Source organism: Sciurus vulgaris (genome assembly GCF_902686455.1).
Source record: "Sciurus vulgaris genome assembly, chromosome: 6".
Classification (NCBI taxonomy): Eukaryota; Metazoa; Chordata; class Mammalia; order Rodentia; family Sciuridae; genus Sciurus; species Sciurus vulgaris.
Genome location: NC_136466.1, coordinates 62,720,905 through 62,742,429, shown reverse-complemented (window position 1 = coordinate 62,742,429; position 21,525 = coordinate 62,720,905). Strand labels below are relative to the sequence as shown.

General features: G+C 46.3%; 1 protein-coding gene across 4 annotated transcripts in view; it reads left to right on the top strand.

The window, feature by feature from the left end:
• Window positions 1-420: 420 nt before the first annotated feature.
• AFAP1L1 (actin filament associated protein 1 like 1) overlaps window positions 421-21,525 on the top strand; it is a 62,856-nt gene continuing 41,751 nt past the window's right edge. For all 4 annotated transcript variants that reach the window (XM_079145465.1, XM_079145464.1, XM_079145463.1 and 1 more), the window contains exon 1: window positions 421-564. In XM_079145465.1, the coding sequence (XP_079001591.1) occupies window positions 549-564 (16 nt within the window). In that variant the 5' untranslated portion in view covers window positions 421-548. The remainder of the gene's footprint in view (window positions 565-21,525) is intronic.

Here is a 21,525-nt window from a genome sequence, read left to right as displayed (position 1 = left end):
TCTGGCGCTAGAAGGGGTTCAGGAGAGAGGTGTGGAAGAGAAAAGATAAACCCAAAGCCAGGAAATAGGTGCCAAGTTCGGAGAAAGGGGTTTTTAGTTTGAGTCTGCAATCGAAGCTGGAGTGGGCTGAGACTGGAGGTAGCCCCCCATCGCTAGGGGTGTGCAAGCACTGCTACACCGCCTTGGTCCAGGCTGTGGGGGCCACGCGGGCACCCGAACGACAGCGTGTGGACCGGGAAGTGGGTGCCCCAGGTTCAGCGAGAGGGCCACGAAGGGCGTGCAGGAGGCAGGGCGTGGCACGGGCGTGTGCGGGACACGGGACACCGGCCCGCGGCCAGGGGGCAAGGCGTGCTCCGAGTCTATTCCGGGAGCGGCGCGGAGGGGCGGGCGGGGCGGGGCAGGGGCACGCGGCGAGCATCCTGTCTGGGGGAGGGGACCAGCCGAGCGCGCTGGCCACCCGCCGGCCCGAGAGAGCAGCGCGCCCGCAGCCAGCCGCGCCGGAGCCACTGTGCCCTGCGGCCCCGCGCCCGGGGGATCCCGGCGGCGCCATGGACAGAAGCCGGGGTAAGAGGAGCCGCGGCGCCCGCACTTGTCGCCGCGCGTGGCGGGAGGGGGAACCTGGGAGCTCTAGGTCGGGAGAAAGGTGGGTGGTAGGGCGGGGACTGAGGAACGATCCGACGAGTGCGGGTAGGAGCGGGGAAGACGCGTGGTACCGTGTGCACAGGTGCCTTTTGCAGCTGGAGCTGCCGGGTGCGTGTCAGCCCCTCGTATCCTGGGGCTGGGTCAGCTCCTGTGTGTGGAATTGGAGTTTTCATACACTTGAATTCCTAACTTCATAAAAGTCCCCAACAGGATTCCTGAGGGCAGAAGCTCCTCCGACCCCACTCCACGCAGGAAGAGTAAAATAAGGTTTACAGATTACACTCCCAAAACACGCGACGTGCTAAGCCCCTACTGTGCGGGGAGGGAGAAAGCCCCGGGAGAACAAAGTTTGCAGCTTCCTAGGGCTTTGGAAGGAGGGGCTGTGGTGAGAGCGCCTGCGCGCATGCTTGAGTGTATTTGATGGAAGTTTCATAGAAGTAATAGGAACTACCGAAATTGGGATTAACAAGAGCATTGGGAGAGGCATTCATAGAGGTTGGGGTGGGGGCAGCGAGTCTCCTAAGTAAAGGTGTAGACATTGCAATAGGCATGTGGGTGCCTGTAAAGAGTGAAAAGAAAGTGGCCTGTCTGGACATGGAGCGGTGCCAAAGGCTAGAATCAAAAAGTAGGAGTTCTGTCTGCGCCTCTGAGATCCAAAGAGATCACACACAGGTTGTGAAAGCACTTGGCAAACTGGCAAATGTGCCATCATGAAAAGAGTTGTTGTTTTAATTATTGTTGTTAATGGAAAATCCCCCGCTCCCCACAATAATTTTACACCCTTCCCCCATCTGCCTGTTCACTATGCTGATTCCCCCAGGGAGAAAGAGTGACCAGGAGGGTGGAAGCACTTAGGAGATCCTGGGGACAAGGACGGGTGCCTGAGCAGGTGTGGTGTGGGGGACAACCTCCCCTGCACTATTTCAGGTAAAGGCAGCTTACTAAGCTCAGAGGGCCACAGTGGACCCAGCCACCCCTCCCCCAAACAAAATACCCTTCCACCTTCTCCTTTAGCCCTCCATCCAAGAGCAGGCAGGAAATGGGGGAGGTGCAAGTGGAAACCAAGGCAGTGATTTGTAAGGTATTTCTCACCTGTTAACTTACTTCACCCTCCCACTGGGGAGGAAGACCGGAAAGAAGAGAAGCAGCACCTCTTCTTTCCTCAGCCCTGCTGTCCCCACCGAAGCAGAGAGCACCACCATTCTCAAATACCACTCTGTCTGTTCCCCAGTACAAAAATCCATGCGTAAGCCTATCCGGACTTTAAATGCCTTGTAATGAACGCCACCACTTCAGAAGGCTGCCTCCAAAGATGCTCACCAGGAAGCCAGACTTCCCGAAATACCTTGGTGCTCAGAGCATTTGTGGACTCTGACCTTTTCTTTCTAGTCTGCTTTTCTTCCCTTTCCCAGCCCTTGTCACAATATGCTGTTTGCTCTATAGAGTGAGTCCAGGACAGGCGAAGTAGCTCAGCGGTGGAGCCCTAGCTCAGCGTGCACAAGGCTCTGGGTTGGAACCCTAGCACTGCCAAAAAAAAAAAAAAGTATAGCCATAGTCCTCCACTGTCTCCTTCCTCTGCCCAGAACTGAGCTTCCAGAAGGCAGGGAGTAGAGCTGCTGTGATCTCTCTGGTGATCCTGTGCCTGGCACATGGTCCGGCTACTAACCTAAGAAAGATGATATGCTTTATAGGGCATCTTAAGTTGACTAATCATAATGGTGATTAAAAAAAGAATATTGCTGAATCCTTACATCAGAACCATTCTTCATGGCTTGCAAAGTCTCCCTCAACCTTTGAGTAAAGTGGTTGTGTGACTAGGGCACACAAGACCAGGTTATCTGTCTAGATCCTCAGTTTTTTGTTTTTGTTTTTGTTTTTGTTTTCTAATCACAGTAGATGTCAAGCAGTTGGCAGCCATAATTAGATTTTTTTATTTTAAATTTGTTCTTTTTAGATGTACATGACAGTAGAATGTATTTTGACATATTATACATACATGGAGTATAACTTCACATTCTTCCCATCAGTTTTATGCCCGGATAAATAATTACAAACATTTTAAAGAATTAAAGTGAATTCAGGCAAATGTGAGTGTATTATGAATTAGAATACAAAATCTGAATGTTTTTAAGCTAGAACATGAGTTTTAGAACCTTCCTTAGTGCCCCTGTTCCCAGATTGGTGTACACTTTTTCCTATTGTTAGAGAATGTTTAAAAGAGGTCTCATTTTAACCTCATTCCTACCATGTCTAGATAGGACTATCACATTCGGGGTACTGGGGAGGAAACCACACTTTAATGTAAGTGATGACAACTGAAATCACTAAACTCTTACTGGGTGCCGGACTTCATGTTCAGCTTTTTACATGGTTTCTCAGAACAGCCCTTGGGATGGGGTTATGGGCAGATACTATCATTAATCACAGCTCATAGGGAAGCAGGCTCAGCCCATACATCAGTCAGTTCCGACCGCCATAGCATCATTCCACAGACTGGGTGACTTTGACAAAAGAACTTTATTTTCTCACTATTTTAGATATTGTAGGTCTAAGATCTAGGTGCTATAAGGGTAATTTCTGAGGAGGCTCCTCTCCCTGGCCAGAAGAGCTACCTTCTTACCGTGTCCTCATGTGGCCTCTTTTCTAATGTCTCTTCCTTTTCCTACCAGGACTTCAGATTAGGGCCCCATTCTTCTGACCTCATTTAACCTTAATTACTTCCTAAAGGCCCTCTCTCTAAAGACAGTCACATGGGGGTTAGGACTTGAACATATGAATTGAGGGGCACCAAGTCAGTCCATAACAGTAGGGGTAGGTCCCTGACACCAATTTGTACAGTCATTCCCCCTGTGAGTTTGAACCAAGCTCTGTATGCATCCAAGTCTTGATTTTAAGCTTGCCGCTAACTGCCACGATGGTGGCAGGTGACCTACCCAGGCCCTAGAATAAGCCCAGATGCCAAATCTTACTTCTCCAGGTCCAGGGCACCTCCACCACACCTCAGCAATACTGTTCAGATATTTTTCACAATTAATAGCAAAAGCTCAGCATCAAGGTCAAGTGACTAGAGAATGGAAACAAACTTGGGAAGAATTTCTCTTCTTGAAGGCTGTGTGGCTTCCCATGAGTGAAGCAGGATTTCTGTGAAGCAGTAACAGACATAGAAAGCACATGTAATGGAATTCTGCCCAGCAGGATTTCCTGTTTCATTAATATCATACAAAGAGAATCAGCCATCAGTGAAGGTTACACACAAGTAAACTCGATGGCCATAGACATCACCTTTCACAGGACAAGTTAACCAACTTTCTATCCTTGGATGAAGATAAAATGTGGATACTGATAATACTTATTTCTTGGGATCACAAATATTAACTGCATGGAAAATGCTTCAGACAATATCTAGGACAAGGGATCCACTTAATAAATGTTGTAAGAATTGTAATTTTTAAAAATCAGTCTCAGTGTAATCAAACTGCTCTATAGAATGTCCTTTGTTTCCTCTATAGGCTGATTCAGTTAGGGTGATAATTTTTGAATCTCTGCTCAGTTTTAAACACTGAGCTAGACAGTTTTGTGTTTAACACAAAGACAGGGAATAGGTCATCATCATCTTTGTGTCCTGGAGTTCCTCCATGGTGCTTGTCCCTTGGAAATCCCTCTCTGACCTTGATCATCGAATCACTGTCCAACCGACATTTCTGACTAATAAAATATTGATGCTTATGCCAGCATGTCCATTTTCTTTTATTCTCCCTGTTCACACCTACTAGCTATGGTTATGTAACCACAGTTTTACTTTTTCAAACTTTCTGGTTTCCTTCAACCGTCTTTTCTTTAAAATCTTCAGTCTAAATATTCTCTGATTTTTTTTTTTTTTTTTTTAATTTGCTTCCTTTGTGTCCAACATTATGTCTGATCTCTCTGGCTCATGAGATGTGATTGACTTTCCACCTCACAGTTAGTTCATTTTCAAGCTAGGACTTTCTTCTGTGGTGTTCTATATGCTTTGGGAGATCATGTTGTCTATGGGCAATCCAAGAAATAGTCTGATGCCCTGGTTTTCATTGAATAACACTCTTATTATTCCAGAGATGATGGAAGAATCCATTCTGACTGTCTTGCCTCTGTTGGGCCAGCTGTGAGACCCACATTAGGAAGACCACATTTTCCCTTTAGCATCCATGTTGGCTGAGCAATCCTAGCTAACCCGCCACCAGGCTGCTCCTCCAGCCTTCTGTCCTCTCCCTGACATGCAAGTTCACATCCTACTTCTCCTATTAGTCTGATCCTTTTGAAAGGAACACCTATCTTATTATAATTATCTTTTCCATCCAGACATATGTAATGAGGTCATTTTTGCATTGATTTTTTTTGTCATATAATAAGTGGCTATATAGGGTACAGTGTGATGATTCAGTACATGTATCTTATGCATAATGATCAACTCAAGCTAATTAGCATTTTCATCTTCTTAAACATTTATCATTTCTTTGTGTTGGAAACCTTTGCAGACCTCTCTTCCAGTTCTATACAAAATATATTGTAAATTGTTGTGACTATAAAGCTATCCTTGCCAGCCTGGGGGCTCAGTGGAGTTGAGTGGTTCAGAGATGACAGATCTGGACTTGAGTTATGATTGCAATTTTCTAGCTCTATGATCTGTGGCAGCTCTAACTTCTCTGACCTTCATTTCTTCATTAGCTATGTCATAAGAAGGTAATGCACATAGGCTAGCACTTGGATGTTAACCGCATGCTGCAGTAGGTGTGAGGAGTCCCGTGAGGACATAGGACTTAGTCTTACTCCCTTCCCTGATAGAAGCCTCCTCTGGTCACTGGGCCTTCCTTCCATTTCCTTGTCCCCATTGACCCCTGTGGTGTTTGGCTTCTCTTTTAGTCAGGGTTTTTTCCGCTTCTCCCTCAAATATCAGTTTCAAACTCCCCTTTTCACATGGGTGAGCAACTTGCCAAGTAAGTTCCTCCCTCCCCACCCTCTGCCAAGAACCTATCATTACTCCATTCTCATTTTTGGTCCAGAAAAACAATCCTGATTTTGGATACCATCTCATACCCCAGCTTCTCATACCCTTCTCACTTAAAAACAAAAACAAAACAAAAAAAAAAAAAAAATAACTTTGAACTGAACAAAAAAGCGAAGCCATATGTGCCCTCCCTCCCTTACACACACACACACACACACACACACACACACACCACCCCCACCCCTGAGCACTTTCTTCCATTCTTTCCTGACCAAACTTCTCAAATACATGTTGGGCGTTTGCAGTCTCCTCTTCCTTCCCACACCCTCTCTTCACCTCCTGCAGCCTCACTTCCAATCATACCCTGGGCTAAAAGCCCCTCAGAAGGGTGGGTCACAGAATGGCCTCTCTTGCATGGGACCAAAGTCTAATCTTTTGCCTCTTCCACATCCTGCCTCCAGGACTTCTCTGTAGCTCTGTTGACCCCTCTTCTCATTTCTGGTATACTCTTATTTTGCGTGGGTTTTGGAATCAGATAGATAAGTCTAGGTTAAACAGCCACCTCTCCATCCCTCCAGGAAACTTTTTACCCCTCTCTCCACCCAATCCCACTGTTACAGATGCTCAGAGTCTTTGGGCTTCTCCTTCTCTAAGGCAAGATGGGGAACTAAGTGGTTCCCTCAGATCATAATGTAGAAGGAATGACACCCAAAATGGGGAGACGGGCTTCAGTGATATTTGCCGAGCACCCAGTACCTGGCCCACAGCCGGTGCTTACCAACTATTATTCCCCATCTTCTCCTTCTTGCTGTACCTTCTCACTTGCTCTGTCTCTATCTTCTTATTCTACTTTCTGTGGTGCTCTTGGCCTTCCCTCCCCTTGTCTCCCACCAGCTCAGCCCTCTCTTGACTCTCACTCCTGAGGAAAACCAAGTTCCTGTGAGGGTGAGTCTCACAGCCGATCATCAGCCATGAGTGGGCTCCATTGCTACCTCACCTCCTGCCTGCCGTACATTTCCACTCAGAGGTCAGCTCAACCTCAGAGTGACCCAATTTTGAACTTATCTTATTCACCACCACATCAGACGACCCTTCCTGTTTCTCTTTTTCTGTTAACAACACAGCCGTGTGAGGAGCTGTGGAAGGAAATGGCGGTGTTTGTGAACAAGACCAAATTTGAAGGTGGGATAGGAGAGCGGTTTTCAAAGTAGCAGTCCTGTAGGAAAGATAATAGACAGACTTCCCGGAAGGCAGGAGGTGATCTGGGTTCATTCTAGGAGAAGCACGCTAATGAAAAGTTAGACTCGAAGCCGCCCAGGGACGTGATGAAGCAGGGGGTGAGTGGCAATGGATCAGGGAAGCCACAGAATGGCTCCTGGGGGACCACATTAACGTGTAGGCTCCTGTCACTTGGTAATCAAGACGTTTCTATAAACATGAACCTTTTGCACATAGTAGGGAACAGGACTTCTAGGAGTGTGCACTTCACCCCCAAGCATTTCTCTTTTGTTTACATGCAGACTGTAATAGTTTTTAATGGATTTGTGATCATTTGTGTTTAAAATGCAATTTGGGAGGAAGAAAGTCTAATGCCGTGAAGTATTTAGTTATTTAAAACTATCCATCTGATCAGGCTTCAACCCTTCAGTTGTCACTTACTGTTTGTTACTGTTTGTGACATATGAGTGACAGTCCTCTGGTGACCCTCCAGGCCTGTACCGTCTGCTCTCTGCCCACTTTACCCACTCCCTTGGCCCTGCCTGCCTCTTGCTGAGGGCTGTCCTCACACTGGACTTGCTCCTTCCGGCCTTGAATACTTTGTGCCTTCACCTGGGTCACCCTGCTCACCCTGGCTCTCTGCTCAAACATTTCTTCCTCAAGGCCACGTTTTCCAGTCTCGCAAGCTACACTCTATGTCGCAGGTGCTCACAGCACCCAGTGCTTCACTGGTTGCCATTGTCACAATTCCTGTTGACTGTGGGCCTGAATTAGTTGTCAATGTGAGCTCTGGGAGGATGGGGCCCTTCTTGCCTGGTTTGTAGCCCTTTTCTCAGCACCTAGTGCCACAGGTAGCACATAGTACTACCATTTTCAGTCCCAGGATCCTCCATTGCAATGATTTCCATTTTACAGATAGAAAATATAGACTTTATCACTAGCCATCATTTCCTTTGCCTTAGACAATCAAACCCTAAATCCTGTTGACTATTATTGGGAGATGGATCTTGAATGACTTCCTATATCCTGTTGCCTCCTACAAGAGCTTCCTGTTTCCACTCCTGCCTTCTCCAGCCTGCCTTAGGGACCACTCCCTATTTGTCTAAAGATGTGGTTCTCAAATCCAACTGGCCTCAGAATCATGCCCTGAGGAACCTACCGAAGATCTGATCAATGGGTCTGGATTGAGATTTAGGAATCTGTCTTTGTTTGCAAAGCCTCAGGTGATTCTGTTGTTCCCCCAGGGTGACAGCCTTCTGTCCTTATGCACTACTTTTACCACGACCCTTAACCCAGCTCACACACTTCCAGAATCCCCTGTTGCCTATTCTAGTTCCTCCTTTCACGCTTTCATCTAAACAGGACTCTAAAATCTGGGTCTGTTACTCAAAGCAACCTCTCTGAAAGCTTGAAATGTTTTGTTTTAACTTTAAGAAGCCATGCAAATTTTTTTTATTACAGCCCTTTATATTAAAACTCCCCTTACATTACCCCCCAAAATTTTTTTGTGCAGAATGGACCTGCAGAGATGCATTGTGTTTCCCTCAAGCTTCTCCTTCCTTACCTACCCCCTAGCCTCGGCCGTGGACTCCCAGGTTGTGTGAACTCTGACCCCCAGTAAATATCCCAACACAAGTGCCACAGTGGAAATGGGTCTGAACATGGAAACCAAAATCCCACTCCTAGCCCTGATTTGGCCATTCACGTAACACTTTTATAGAGCCTGTAACTTTGAGAGGCATTTTGACATTCCTCAGTGGTATGCTCTTCAGCCTAGCCTCAGGGATGTTGAGGATTTCCTGCAGAAGCTGGGCCACCTCTGTCCATGGTAATCACACACATTATCAGCAGCCATTTACTGGGGGGTTGCTGTGGGCAAGAAGGAACTCCTGGGATGGGGGGAATCATCAGAATTGGCCACTGCAGTCCTTTTTTTTTTTTTTTTTTTTTTTCTGGAGACTCTTTCAGCCCTGAGTTTCTCCTCTGTCATTTCTCTCCACCCTGGCAATGTCCCTGTGAAATGGACAATAGAGACAGTCTCCCCACTGGACAGATGCAAAAACTGAGTTCCAAAAGATGATGGCGTATTCCCCTTCCTGGGAGAGGCCAGCTCAGCATCACTTCCCCGTGGTAGCTTCCTGCCACATCCCTACTTCTACTTCCCCCTAGGCTCTGGGTTACCAGCCCCCTCCTCAGTCTGGGCTTTTAGATTTGGATGTACTTATCGAAATGTTTCCTCGCTGTATATGTGAATCCGGATGTTTAAGACTGTCTTCTGCATCATATCTCCAGTGTCTAACATACAGTAAATGCTTAACATTTATAGTCAAATGCTACTTACAACCCAGACATAGTGGCACATGCCTATAGTCCCAGGGGATTGGGAGGCTGAGGCAGGAGGATCGCAAGTTCAAAACCAGCCTCGACAACTTATCAAGGCCCTAAGCACCTCAGCAACATGCTGTCTTTAAATAAAATATTGAAAAGTGCTGGAGCGGACGTCATTACCCTATGTACATGTGTGATTATATGAATGGTGTGAATCCACATCGTGCACAACCGTAGAAACGAAATGATGTACCCTATTTGTGTACAATGAATCAAAATGCAGTCTGTAAAAATAAATTTAAAAAAAAAAAAAGAGAGAGAAAAGGGCTGGGAATATGGCTTAGGGGTTAAAATATGCCTGGATTCAATTTCAGATACAAAAAGAAAAATGCTACTTACACTGAGCATTCACCATGACACAAATCCCCAAGTAGATACTGTCATTATTCCCTTTTACAGATTAAGAAATCGAGTCATAGATAAGTCCATTTATTTACCCAGTCCTGTCTACCTCTGTTGTTGTCCACTGCTTCTCCATGAATCTTGAAGCCTCCTCTCCCTGATCACCCCATCAGGTTAGTTATAATATGACTTGCTAGATAAGCTACAGAACTAAATAAAAATTTCAATGTGGGGACAGGAAGGATGCTGAGACGCGGGGAAGGGAATCATAACCATTCCAGGAAACACCCTCCATCCGTAGAAGGGTCCTGCCAAGCAGCCACTGTGGCCATTGGAGTTCTGGAGTTTAGAATTCAAGAATCTTTCATGCTCCTGGAATTGATGAAGAAACTGACCCCAGAGGGCCCAAGCAGGTCTTGTCCTCCACCTAAAATTCCATTTGGGGAATCCCAGTCACGCCCAAAGTGGGTGGTGAAGGTGCAGAGTTGGCCAGGCGTGATTCTTCCTGGCTCAGCTGTCAGGCTGTGGCAGGGACAGAATGTGGCACCACATTGCAGTCATTCCATCCTGGGGAATTTACCAACAGCATGCCTCGCAGAAGGCGAGCCGGGGGCTTTTTATAGCCCTCTAAGAACCCAGGGGAAAACTGATCTCCTGAGAGAGAAAAGTGGAGCATGTGTCTTGTCCAGGCACCGTCCCCTCGACCGTGTAGTTCCTGGATACCCGCAGCTCAATTTAGGGCAAGAGTCACTGCTAGGTGAGCAGGGTGGGGTGGAGGAAGCCATCTCCATGTGGGCAGACTGGGGTTCCAGCCTAACTCCTTGAATCCCCTACTCGGGGTTCAGTTTCTTCACCTGTCAGGTCGAAGTATCCTAATGCAGGAATCTTAGGACCTCGGCCCATGGGCCAAATCCCCCCACCACCTGCTTTGGTAAAGAAAGTTTTATTGGCACGTAGCCATGCCCATTCATTATGTATGTCTGTGGCTATCTTCTCACTCTAAGAACAGAGTTGGGTGGTTGAAACAGAGGCCATATGTGGACCACAAAGCCTAAAATATGACTGTCAGAACCTTTACCAAAAAAATGGTTTGCCAGCCCCTGGATTAAGTTGTGGAAGATCAGAAGCACTTGCCTGGAGCACAGCAGAAGGAGGGATTCTGAGTGCGTTTCCAGAGAGAAAGGAAGCACTGGCCTTCACCACACAAGAGTGTGTTCGACAGTAGTGTTGGAAGGACTCCAGAATGCCATTTAGTTGTGTTTTTCAAATTACTTTTAGCCTTAGAATCCTTTTGCAAACAAACTGCTCTGGGTGAGGTGGGCACGTGAGCACTGAGCCCGTCACACCCCATCCCTTCTCCTCCTGGCAATCCCAAGGGAAGTTCTGTACACCCCACAGGTTTCCGCAAAAGAGCACTTGAAATCCACTCATCTCACTCTGTGCCCCTAATTTTACAACTGGAGAAATTGAGGCCCAAGGGGCAGCATCATCTCACCTAAGGTCCCTTGGCGGACCCCCCCCCCTCAGTTGGTGTTCCACGGAACCCCTAACGTGGTCTATCAGCAGAGCACATCTCAGCTGGGAGAGAAGCCTGTCTGTTGACTTCGCAAGGCCTGGGGCAGCCATCAGTGACCATGAAGTGCCCTTGCTGACCCAGCAGAGAGGGGTTCAGGGCTAACTTGGCCAGGACACATTACCTACCCATATGTCACTGTGGCTGGGTGAAGGTTTGGGAACCTTTTTTCTAAGAACACCAGAGCCCACAAGAAGAAAATTAAAATCAAAATTGACCACATATGTTTTTATTTCATTGATACAAAGACAAGTTTTACTAATAACTCAGAACATATCTTACAATTGACATATTTATCTGCTTTTTCTTTAAAAAAAAAAAAAGATGTTGTTCAATAGATAAAAACATCTTCAAATCAGTGGCGTCTTAGAATGGAGAAATTATGATAATTTATACCAAAGCTTTCTTTTGAAGATGGAATCAGATTTATTCATTTGTAGAATAAATATTTACCTTTCCTGCCCATTCTTGTTGAAGGGTGTGCTGAGAGCAGATCCTGCTGATATGAAACCAAGGGGAATTTTTTTTTAGCTCCACTTGAACCAAAAAGAAAACTGATCTTCTGGTACTGTGCCAGGAAGCCAGGGAGACTGATGGCTTTTCCTCACCTCCGACCAGCAATCAGTTGCAGCTCTGAGAGGTCACAGGGTCCCTGCACCCCGGCATCACCCAGTGTAGCAGAGAAAGTGAGACTTGGTCACCAATGCCTGTGACTTGAGGTCAGATCTGGTCAGTGTCCAACAAAGAGAATATGTAAAGAACCAGAAGACTCAAGGTCACTTTTAGCCAAGAACCTCAGGAACACTATGGGATGGCCTTCCAGGTAGAAAAAGTGGGGAGAGGACAGAAGAAAAGCCCAGAGGGTGCTCAGAGCAGCAAAACGGGGCAGTGGGCCTGGAGCACCAAGGACAGATGGAAAATGAGACCTCCAGGTCCTTCCAGAGTGGGGCCTATTCTCCAGGTCCCTAACTGGGTGTGTCCCTGACCTTAGAGGCTGGCCTGCTTGTGTTCAGTACCTAATAATAGAGGCAGATAAGGCCAGAACCCAGTGCCTCAGCTGCAGTGTCCGGTTGCAGTGGGATGGGGGGGAATCCTGGTGCTGCTCCTTCTACTCTTCACTTAACCCTCTGAGTCTTAGTTAAATTAACAACAAATGGAGATAACAATCTCTATCTACCAATGAGAGATGATTAGATTTGGGCAGGGAAAGCTCTCAGAAGGGTTCAATTTTTTTAAAAAGTGAATGCTTGAAATACAAGTTTGTGAGCCATTGTCTTTCTTAATAAATTGGAGAGGAATCCAAGTTATCTGGGCAGCATTCTTACTTTCGCTTCTTGCATGCCCTGGGAAGGGATGGAATGACAGAGGGAGTGGGAATGAGGATGTGTGTGGAACACGTGAGCATCTTTCGTCATCAGTGTCACAAAGGAAAGCTGACATCCGGGCCCCAGGTAGTTGTTGATCAACTGTGAGCAGGAAGAGATTATGATGTGCTGCAGTTTGGGGCAATTGTTAAAGCCAGCAGTGAGCTCACATCAGAATGCAAAGGGGGTGAGGTGGGGGGCTGGACAGAAGTGGCCAGTTAAGAGCTGACGCAGATACTTAGACTAAGATTAGCTCACCTTGATGTTGAAGAGCAAAGCCACATAAAGGTTTAAACTCTCCATTTTCAAACAGAGCTAATCAGCCAGGCACTATGGCAAACACTTGCAGTCGCAGCTACTCAGGAGGCTGAGGAGGGAGGATCCTTGAGCCCAAGAGTTCAAGACCAGCAATAGAACAAAAAAAACCCATCTAAAGGAGGGGCGAGGAAGAAAGAGAAAGGAAAAGCCAAATAGAGTTCATCCTACAGAATTGTTAGTCGAATGCTGAAGCAGAGGAGACAGTCATCTTGTGCACTTCAGAACTCAAGACCTCCCTTCCCATGATCAACTTTTTCTGGAACCCCACAAACCCAACTGTAGATGCAAGAACCAACCTCAGAAGTCTCCCAACAACCGCCCTAGGCAGCCCCATGGGGTGGATTCCTGAGGGCCTGGCCCAAAACCAAATCCAGGGCTAGCACTGAGAGGCTTCACAGGAAGTGGGAAGGAAGGGAAGCCTTCCAAACTAGGTGAACAGTCACGGTGGCCAGTCAACTCAACCCTTCATACCCCTCCTAGAACACCTGGCCCAACCCCTGGTGTTCACTAATCACAGCAACAACCAATAGTAACAAACCTTTACAATGAGATTGACATGTACCTGGCCCAGTGCAGAACACTCTCCCTTTCTGCTCACGTCCTTCTGAGGAAAGTGCTCCTATTATCTGTCACAGTGAGAAAACTGAGATTTGGTCAGGTGGTATCACCTACCTGGAGTCACTGGGCAGTGGGAGGCAATTCCAAGGTTTGATTTGGAGTGTTGCTCACCCCTGTTCTCGGCTTACCAATTACCCACGCTACTGACATTACCAGCCTTCCCGCCCAGCCAGGGCCTGTCCCCCCAGCTCAGTCCCTCTTAGGACATCTACTTCTCTTCCTTGTTCAGATGACTAGGAAGTTCCACACAGAGAACCAAATACTGTGGTCCTGGAGCTACCCGCTACCCCTGCCCCATGCTCCAGGGAGCAAATCTGCTCCACCTTCCTTTCCCTGCCCCCATACATAAGGGCCTTTCTGCTCTCAGAGACAGTTGTCATAAGCAGGACTCACAGGCACTCCCTAGTCTATGGCCCTTCCTCTGAACCCAAGGTTGGTGGCTAGTTTGTTCCCAGTGCACCTGCTGTGTACCCACTACTCTGCTGGGCACTGGGCCACAGTGGTACACGCTAAGTCAGGCACTGCCCCTGCCCTCCTGACCTCACTGCTTAATGAAGAAGTGAGTCACCACCTCTGAGGTCTTCAACAGGGTGACCTTGCCTATTCAGGGAGCCAGGATGGACCTCCTGGAGGAAGTAGCATTTAAACCAACTCTCAGGGGATGAATGGGTGCTACGTGGAGAGTGGGGGAGATTTTAGATAATCATAATAGCTTGGTTTGCGTGAGGAACTGTTCTAAGCACATACCGTACTTCATGACATTGTTAATATCATCTTCATTTTGCAGGTGAGGATACAGACATAGAGAAGTTAAGTAACTTGCCTAAAGTCATACAGGTACTAGGAGGTGAGAGTTGGAGAATAAGTCATTCAGAGGAAACACCATGAACAAGCACACAGGGATGGTGTCTCAAAAACAAGTGAAAATGAGGTCAGAAATACTAAATAATAATAACATTTTTAAAGACTACTGAACAGAACAAAGCTAGATTCATACTAGGTTCCCATGAGCGCACCCTCAGGCATCTTCTTTCCTGGTTCCTTCACACTAGGGCTTGTGTGAGCTGACTGTCACCTAATCCTGCACCCTTCTGGGTGGGGTACTGGTCAGTCTCATCCTTGAGTCCCAGTTTCTGTTGTTTGGCTGGGAGTGGAGGCTGGAGGATTACAGGCAGTGGTGCAATTACTGTTAATCACAGTTGATGATTTACCAAACTGCAGAGTGCTCGCACATCACCTGGCATGGGCAGACTTGGGTCTCAATAAGCTTGGAGGTAGGCAGTGTAGTTCCAATCACCCACTTTGATGCTGAGGAAGCTGAGGGTCCCAGACATGAAGCAACCTCCACACTGTCACATGGTCAGTTAGCACATGGCCAGGGCTGGAGCCCCTGGATTCTGGCTCCAGTGCCCATGTTTCTCCACTACACCAAAGCACCACACACAATGGAGGCCAGAAATATTCTGACCCAGGCAACTATGGCCTCCACAGTTAACCTCTCTGAGGGGCTGGGAATATAACACAGTGGCAGAGCATTTCCTAGTATGCACAAAGCCCTGGGTTCAATTCCCAGCACTGCAAAAAAAGAAGCAGCATCAGAGTTAACCTCTCTGGGCCTCAGTTTCCTGTCAGTAACAGGGAAAAGAAGACTTCCTTCCATACAGGGCTGTTGCAAAGAGTAAGTGAGGGCATAGACACACAGTGTTAGACACCGAGAATGTTCTCTCAATAGAGTAGCATCCAACAGTCTGAAGGAATGAACTCAGGGACAGGCAGCAATATGAATCAATCTTTGCAGCATAATATTTAAAGAAAAAGTCACAGAACATTACCTATAGCATTGCCATTTTTTTGGAGACAACAACTAAAATGTTTAAGTGTGTATTTAACAGCATATTTTCAGGAAAACAGCAGTTGCAACAAAACTACATATGAGGGAAGCAGGGCCTGATGAGCTCCATGTGCAGGTGGTGGCTGGGTTGGGCAGGGGAGGCACAGGGCGGGTCACACAGGTAGATGGAAGATGCTGCCAAGATCCTGGCTTTTGCTGGGGATGGTAGGTTGGTGGTTGCCTATTACATTATCAAAACTAACTGATTACATAAATAACAACTAAATAAAAGTAAAGTGTGCACGGGTCAGTGATGCGTGTTTCTTGTGAAGTAAAGATTGGGATAAGTCCAAGTTTGGTCCACTTGAGGCCTTCTTTTTACTTAGTTTTTTTTTTTTTTTTTTTTTTGCAGGGGGAGTGTTTGGGGGGATTTTTTGTTGTTGTTGTTGTTTTGTTTTTTTTTTTGTTTGTTTGTTTTGTACTGGGAATTGAACCCAGAAGGCTTTAACCATTGAGCCACATCCCCAACACTTTTAATTTTTATTTTTTATTTCGAGACAGGGCCTCACTAAGTTGATGAAGTTGGCCTTGAACTTGTAATCCTCCTGCTTCAGCCTCCTGAGTCACTGGGATTACAGGTGTGTCCCACCATACCCAGCTAATTTTAAAAAGACATGAAAATGCTAAGCACAGTGTCTTCACGTAGGGAGTGTTCAATAAAGAAGGCTAGAGGGCATTATATTGCAGCAATTGGAAGCTGAAGCTCCAGAGTTAGGTCTAGGTTTGAATCTCAATCTTCTTGCTGTGTGCCTTTATTCAAATGGCTGCCTCTCTGAACTTCACTTGGTTCATGTATAAAACAGCGGGTAAAAACAGAAGGTATCTTGTGGGATCATTATGAAAATATTAAATGAGGTAATTCATGCAAAATGCTTAGCACAACATCTGGATCATCACTTAGGAGCTTGCAGTTACTACCTTTTATTATCAGGTATCCCAGATCACTCCTGGGATGCTGCTGTTTCCCCAGGCTTGGTGAAGGAGATGGTGCAGACTGCCCAAACGGAAGCAGCTACCATCTTGCAGGGGTCGCTGAGCCAGTGTGTCACAGTTTTCCACTTCCTCCTGGAACCATTTCCTTTGTGAGCTAAACAGGGAGGAATCCGCAGACAAAGGAACAATTCTGGGAGATCCCAGTCCCACAGCCAAAAGTTATTTCCTCGGTGGCTAACCCCCACCTCCTCCTGTGTGGTCTGGAAGTGGCTTGATGAGAGGAGGCTGGGCTTCCCTGGTGGCCCAGAGCTAGAAATGAGGTGCCCCAAGGGAGAGCCTCCTGGTGGGTGACAGGAGCAGGGGCAGAGCCGCTGCTCGGAAGGGCAGTGAAGATGCATGAGTTCCCGAGCCTGTCGCCCTATCCTGGCTTCTGGGGAAAGAGTCACCAGAAATACCCCATGACCTGCTTTCCCATTCACCTGTGACCTCCCTGACCTGAAATAACATGAGGTGAGAGAATTGTGCCAGTCTGCCACCCCTAATAATAAGCCCTGGATGTACAGGTCCTTCCCAGCCATTCCTCATGTCTCCTCACACAGAGGTTTTCTAAACTTCTTCTCATGAAGAAGATGACGATAGTCAGAGAGGTTAAGTAACTGACTCAGTTACACACTAGTCAGGGGAGGAGCTAGAACCTGAGTTGTTCCCACCTCTGTTCCTCCTGAATGTTTCTGTTTCTATCCTGGGGAGTCAAACCCCTACTATTCTTTTCAGTATTAAAGGATATTCAGTTTCCTGCCATAGCTCTCATTAACACACACAAAAGCCTTCCAAGGTGACCTCACCACCCCTTGCCCTCCCTCTCACAGGGGCTATATTTAACTCCTGGGAAGCACAGAGCACCAGGCCCTGGCTGTGCAGCTGGGCTGCTTTGCTGCTACTCCTGGACTCTTTTCCCTCCTGCGTGCACCATGATCTTCCCCATCCACACTGGGACAACAGGAAGTATTTGTTTGGGTGATAAACAATGGGGGTCCAACCAGTTTTGTCCCCTCCAACATTCTGGCCTTCCCTTGGATATGGAGAAGAGTGCTTATACATTCAGAGGAAGGAAGTGAGACATCCCCATGTTCCCAGCTGAGTAGCTTTGCAGCAGCTTGGAAGAGAAGGACCAGGGAAGAAGAGATTTCTGAACCAACAAGGAGAAGGGGCGATTCTACCTGCCTCACCTGTGGAGCTGGTGGCCTCCGCAGAGTGAACCCTGAGTTGGACGCTGACAGAAGCAGCATTGTGGAGGGAAACTGGAGGAGACATCAAAACTGCCCCTCCTGTTCTGCAGTCCTTAGGTCCCACACCTGTAAAACGGGCTGTCTCACCTTGGCGTACAAATAAATAAGTATAAACAACACGCACAAATCTCTTAGAGTATGCCTTATAACAGAAACGAAGAGTAATATGACAATATAACATTTCTTGAGCACCTACCAGGTGTCTGACACCATACTAAGCACTTTTATGAGTATCAAGGCCCATTCCCTTGGTAACACATTCACAGGTTACCAAGGACATACATGAAATACATGAGGCAGGGACAATTTATCAGTGTCCCAAATGTACATAGCTAGGAAATGGGGGAACAGGATATAAACGGGTAAATTGGGTTGGTCAATATCTGTTAATTATCATTATTCTTCAGTTTATATGTTAGAATTAAAATTCATCAATAACAAAATACACATCACTCAATTGGCAGCCATTCCCAATGGAGGGATTCAAGTTCAGCAACGTGGAGTCTTTGGGGAACTCAACCCAGTGAGAAGTCTGGGCTTTGGCTCCCCCACCCTTCTTTTTTTTAACGTACCAGGTATTGAACCCAAGGACACTTAACCACTGAGCCATATCCCCAGCTCTTTTTATATTTGATTTAGAAATAGGGTCTTGCTAAGTTGCTAAGGGCCTCACTAAGTTGTTGAGGCTGGCTTCAAACTTGCGATCCTCCTGCCTCAGCCTTTCAAGATGCTGGGATTAGAGGCATGTGCCACTGTGCCAAGCCTGCTTCCCCTTTCAACCTGACTTTTTGTTGCCTACTTTTGACGGGGTAAATCACATTCACTAGCTGCTAGACTTTATCAACACAGGAAGAAAAAAATATGTTTGCTCCAAGAATTCATTCATTTCAGTAACATTTCAGCATCGACTGTGTCAGGCACCGGCACAAGCTGGCATGGGTCCTGCCCTTGTGGAGCTCATGCTCAAGTCACTGAAACTGACATTGATGCAGAAATGCATAAGTATAAAACCTCACCAAGTGACATGCCATGGGAGATCCTCCATGCTACCATGTGAGATGGGGGGATGGGCGTGGTCAAGAGAACAAAATTTCCCTGAGGAAATCAGAACTCAGTAGAGAGCTGAAGAGGGCAGACCTAGGTGGCAGAGGAAGGAAGCTCTCACAGGCTCAGGGAAACACGCAACATTCTTGGATTAAGAGACTGAGGTACAGAGCTTGGAGCAGCCTGGAGGAAAGTCTCTCTGGAAGAGCCTGCAGGGTTCGAAGGTCACAGGAAAGATTCCTCTTCTTCCCCATCCATACATTGAGTTCACTTCTGATAGACATGCTGCTTCCAGTCCAGGACGACTTTCTCTCTCTCTCTCTCTCTCTCTCTCTCTCTCTCTCTCTCTCTCTCTCTCTCTTTCACACACACACACACACACACACACACACACAGTTCTAAAGGATCAGACGCTATTATTGTGCCAGCTTGTTAAAATACAGTATGCACTTTGATGCTAAATGCCCTTAACTGTCCATACCCCACCTGATAGAGAACAAGGACTTTGGGTTACTTCCCCCAACTTCACTCCCTTTCGTCAAGAAGCAGTTTGGAGATGTCTCCCATTTTTCCATAGAAATGGAATGTAGCAATTGACAATGGGGAAATGTAACAGTGGTCCACTTTATGCTTTGAATATAACCCTTGCTGCTCTGCCACTGTAACTCATTTTTTAATTTAATATGTTTTTTAGTGTAGATAGACATAATACCTTTATTTTATTTATTCATTTTTTTAATGTGGTGCTGAGGATCAAACCCAGTGCCTCACACAGGCCAGGCAAACACTCTACCACTGAGCCACAACCCCAGCCCTGCAACTTATTTTTAAATGAACATGTTTCTTTCTCTTCCTCTTTCCCTGCTCCTTAATCTCTCCCCCTCCCTAATCTCAGGGGAAACAGGATTACCTTTCTTCCCCATCCTAGGCAGATTTATCTCTCCTTGAGTATATACCTACCATGGGAATGAAGTAATCAAGGGGATGGTACCAGAGAAGATCTCAGAATTGATTATCCCCCAAATTAACAAGTGAATTACAACCCCAGACAGAGAACACATGGAATGTAGTCTTTGAGTCACCTCTTTAAATACCCCCTGTTCCTGCTAATGGGCAGAATGACAGCCTCTAGGACAGGAGTCTCCTATATTTCTCCTTTGCTAGCAAAGCAATAAACCTTTTTCTTTTTTCTCAAAAAAATAAGTAAAACAAAATATAGTATACAGAAAATTATCTTTAAAATCATGATCAAATTTTTTCAAAGTAACACACTGGTTCTCTCTCCAAACAGGAGCCTTTATTGAGATGGAAATTGGGTTATTTTGCTGCATGGCAATAAGAAAGGAAATCTGAGTAAACTCAAAGAAAAATTGTAGGCCCTTCATAAAACCACAATCCAACAACTCTTCTTATTTTCCATTCTAAAATTGGGCCAGCTGCATTTCCTCTGACTGAAAACAGAGAAGGATGGAGTTGTCGCTATCATCTCTATAAAGATGCTTCTCAAACAATAAGGTGGGGGAGAGGGAAATGGCATTTCTCCCTCCTGCTTTGAATTTAATGAAGTTGTAGCATCTAAACTGCACCAGGCATTTTTGTCAATTGCAGAGTCTGAAAGGTGCACAGGCATGAGGTCACATGTCAAAGTGCCTAGCTCTGATGCCAACCTGTATGAGCCCAACCTGTGGTTGGCAGAAGTTTAATTATATTACTGGCTCTTTTGTCATGGAAATTAGACTCATAACCTTCAAGATGTTTAAATAGCTCTGAGCTGCTTTGTGATCACCCTTACTGGCTGGACCAGGGAGAATGTCCTGGGAGCCAGTGACAGTGCTTTTAACTTGGGTCTAAATTTCTGCTGTATAACATCTTTTTCTTGGGGAAGGGTGGTACTAAGGATTGAACTCAGCAGTGCTGAGCCATGAACCATATCCCCAGCCTGTTTTTTTCATTTTGTGACAGGGTCCTGGTAAGTTGCTTAGGGCCTCATAACATCTTACTTTTATTTTATTGTGGTAGGGAGGGTAGAGGAGCAAAGAGAAATTTAGTCTTACTCACCAAAACAATAAGCATTCTTTAGTTTAATCTTACATGTATTTTTAAATAGGTTCTAATCTTAATTGAGAAACTTTTTTGCAACCTAGAGAATAAGTATCCCCTAGGTTTTCTGTGCCTGTCCCACCTAAAAGATCGAAAATTTATGAACAATGATTAGTTCATTTCTTCTTGGTTTGTTGTTGGTGGTGGTTTCTTTATCCTTGGAATTCACCATACCTCTCTAATATTAAACTAAACCAAATAAGAAGAATGAAATTTGTTATGGTACTAAATAAAGTTTAGACATAAAGGCCATCACTTCCTGATGCCCCCACTCTGCCCCCAGAAAGGACAGATGACCTGGACTAGTAGTAAAGATGGGAGGGGCAGGTTAGGAACTGGTGAATGACTCTTCCTGACTGGGGATGGCAAGCACATAGTTCCTGGATCGTATTTCTGCCCCTCCAACTGAAGAATGTTGTCCCTCGCCTGGCATGGGAGGGTCCTTGAAACGGGAACACCCTGAGGAAAGGGGATCCATTCCCTCCTGCTGCAACCATCCTGAGCTTGGTCTCAGGCCCAAAGCCATGGGTAATCCAGGTGGTGAGACCTGGCAGAGCCCAAGATGTTCTCTTGGCCTGTCCTCCACCTGTACATACCAGTGCACCCGAAACTGCGCCCTGAAGGCCACATAGGAATGAAGAGAGCAGCTCTCCAGTGCACATCACATATTTCATCTTTGCCATGACCTTGTGAAGCAGCTACTGTTATTACCTCCACTGTCTGCACATCAATTGGAAGCTCAGAAAAATTAAGAAATTTCCCCAGGGACTCACAGCTGGAAAATGCCCAAGCTGGGAGGGGAACCTGATTGTCCATAGCCT